This window comes from Penaeus vannamei, chromosome 15 (genome assembly GCF_042767895.1).
Source record: "Penaeus vannamei isolate JL-2024 chromosome 15, ASM4276789v1, whole genome shotgun sequence".
NCBI classification, from domain to species: domain Eukaryota; kingdom Metazoa; phylum Arthropoda; class Malacostraca; order Decapoda; family Penaeidae; genus Penaeus; species Penaeus vannamei.
The window spans coordinates 22,547,292-22,549,791 of NC_091563.1; the positions used below are offsets into that span (position 1 = coordinate 22,547,292).

General features: G+C 54.1%; 1 protein-coding gene across 1 annotated transcript in view; it reads right to left on the bottom strand.

Annotated features, from left to right (window-relative positions):
* Positions 1-507: 507 nt before the first annotated feature.
* LOC138864148 (uncharacterized) overlaps positions 508-2,500 on the bottom strand; it is a 2,444-nt gene continuing 451 nt past the window's right edge. Inside the window, exons 1-3 of the mRNA XM_070130198.1 lie at positions 2,474-2,500; positions 1,474-2,351; positions 508-1,350 (exon numbers count right to left, since the gene is read on the bottom strand). The exon at positions 2,474-2,500 is cut by the window's right edge and continues 451 nt beyond it. Of these exons, the coding sequence (XP_069986299.1) occupies positions 508-1,350; positions 1,474-2,351; positions 2,474-2,500 (1,748 nt within the window). The remainder of the gene's footprint in view (positions 1,351-1,473; positions 2,352-2,473) is intronic.

Consider the following 2,500-nt stretch of genomic DNA (forward strand, 5'->3'; position numbering starts at 1 on the left):
GAGGTCAGTCTTAAACACAAGGACGTCGCTGAAGTGTTGTAGGAAGTAGGTCCGAGCAGTAGTGGGGGACGACATTGCCGAGGCAGGCATCTGCTGTGCACATCTGTTGACATGGGTCACAGAGAGGATGGGCTTTGGGAAATCTATCGCCCCCAAGACTGGGGGCGATAGGAGGGCAGCCTTGACCTTCCCGAATGCCTGGTCATGGTCTGGGGTCCAAGTGAAGGACCTTTTTGGTGACATCAGAGGGCGGAGAGGCTGGGCAGTGGCCGCAATCTCTGGTGAGAAGTCGGCCAGCTGATTCACAAGACCCATGAACGACCGGAGGTCTCTAATATTGGAAGGTGTAGGGTAGTCTCGTATGGCTGCAACCTTTTCAGGGTCTGCAGCGATGCCCTCTGGTGAGATGTTATATCCACAAAAACTGACATTGGTGGCGGCTACCATGAACTTGTCCTTGTTTAAGGTTATGCCATGGGCGCGACACCTGGATAGCATCTGGAAAACTCATCGGAGGTGAGTCGGTAAATCACTGTCGAAGAGGAGGATATCATCCACTACCTTTATGCAGTTGGTGATGCCTTGCAGAGTCAGGTCTCCGCGAAGACAGTAGGCATCCCCAGTAGCGGCAAATCCCATAGGTCCTCTGCAGTGGTAGTAGCGCCCATGAGGTGTTATGAACGTCGTGAGGTGACGGTCTTCCTCTGCAAGGTCCATTTGCCAATATCCATGCAATGCATCTGCCTTTGCAAAGAACTTGGCAGATGGAGTGATGGTGCGGATAGCGTCAGCGGGTGTGGGCGATGGGTGTGTAGGCCTGGACACTTGGGAGTTAAGGCGTGTGAGGTCCACTGTGATGCGTACACCATTGCCAGGCTTAGGTACCAGGACCATTGGATGGCACCACTCGGAGGGCTTGTCACCGACGGGCGAAATTATCCCTTGCTGCACCAGGGAATCGAGTTCCTCCTTGACCTGGTCCCGGTAGGCGAAAGGTATAGGTCTAGGCGTGTGTATGGCAAAGGGTGTCGCACCTGGTTGAAGGTGGATCCTCATTGGTGGGCCAGACATCTTCTTCAGTGGCGTAGTCTGGAGGTCAGTCTTAGACACAAGGACGTCGCTGAAGTGTTGTAGGAAGTAGGTCCGAGCAGTAGTGGGGGACGACATTGCCGAGGCAGGCATCTGCTGTGCACATCTGTTGACATGGGTCACAGAGAGGATGGGCTTTGGGAAATCTGTAGAGACGATGGCCAGGTCCACGCAGTGGCTATACAAGAGCAGAGGTGTCTGGATGTCCTTGTGAACGTGAACAATGGCCTTGCAGGACGCTTGACCGAGCTGGAGGGTGGTCTAGAAACAACCCAAAGCTGGAGTCATGGATGACCCATCTGCTGTGAGGACGTCAGTCGCAGGCGGGGGTGAAAGATTGCATCTGGGGATTCCCAAGGAGTCCAGGTGCTTCGGGCCAATCACCGTGATATCAGCTCCAGTGTCAGGTAGCATCAGCAGTTGGGATGACTTTGAGCTATAGGACAGGGTGACATTAACTGGCTTAGGGGTCCTGCCGGTGGACACTCTACGTGCTCTACGAGTCTGGTTGGTAGAGGTCTTCCTGGTGGACTTACAGCACTTGGCGAAGTGGCCCTGTTTGTGGCAAGTGGTGCATTCAGAGTCCTTTGCTGGGCACCGGGGCATACGGTGCCAATGACCCTTATACCCACAATTTGGGCAGGTACTATCTTTTGCTGGGCAATGTCCCACGACATGTTGACGGGTACAAGACCTACAGGAGGCGGGTGAGTCCTTGGTCAACGGTGGAGACTGACAGTGTTGAGGCATGTGCTTGGTCGTAGCTATCATCTTCTGGCGGCGTTGGTTCCTCTTGTATGAAGAGAGGATGTTGAGTTGGCTGGGGGCAGCAACGATAGCAGATGCAGCAGCCCTGGAGGACTCAAAGGTTCTGCAGCAGGTGACAAAGTTATCTAAAGATGCCTGGCTGTCGAGGGAGACAAGGCGCTGCACGAGTTCCTCTTCACGCACGCCCATCAAAAGAATCATCTTAAGCTGTGTTGCAGCACAGGTAGTGCGTTCCCCTGTGCAGAGTTCAACTTCGTCAGCTAAGTCCTTCATGCGGGCGTAGAAGGCAGAGAAGGGCTCACCAGGCGTCTGCTTGCAGGAAAGGAGTTCCCGGCGTCGTAGGGCTTCGTTCTGCGAGTTGCGGAAATACTGCTGTAAAGCATAGAGGACTTGGACTACTGGCATGGATGAGTCAGGAGGTATTGCCAGAGTGTAATGCAGCAGCCGCTGAACTTCCAGCAAAACACATGTGCGGAGGTATATGTGTTGTGTGGCTGGGGGTAGACTGTGGAGGCTATTAGCATAGAATAGTCCTCGAACTTGCGACGCCACTGACGGAACAGTTGGTAGGTGACGTCGGACTGTAGCTGAGGAGGGCTGGGTATCATAGGTTTACCCATGACCGGAGCAGTAATGGGAGCAT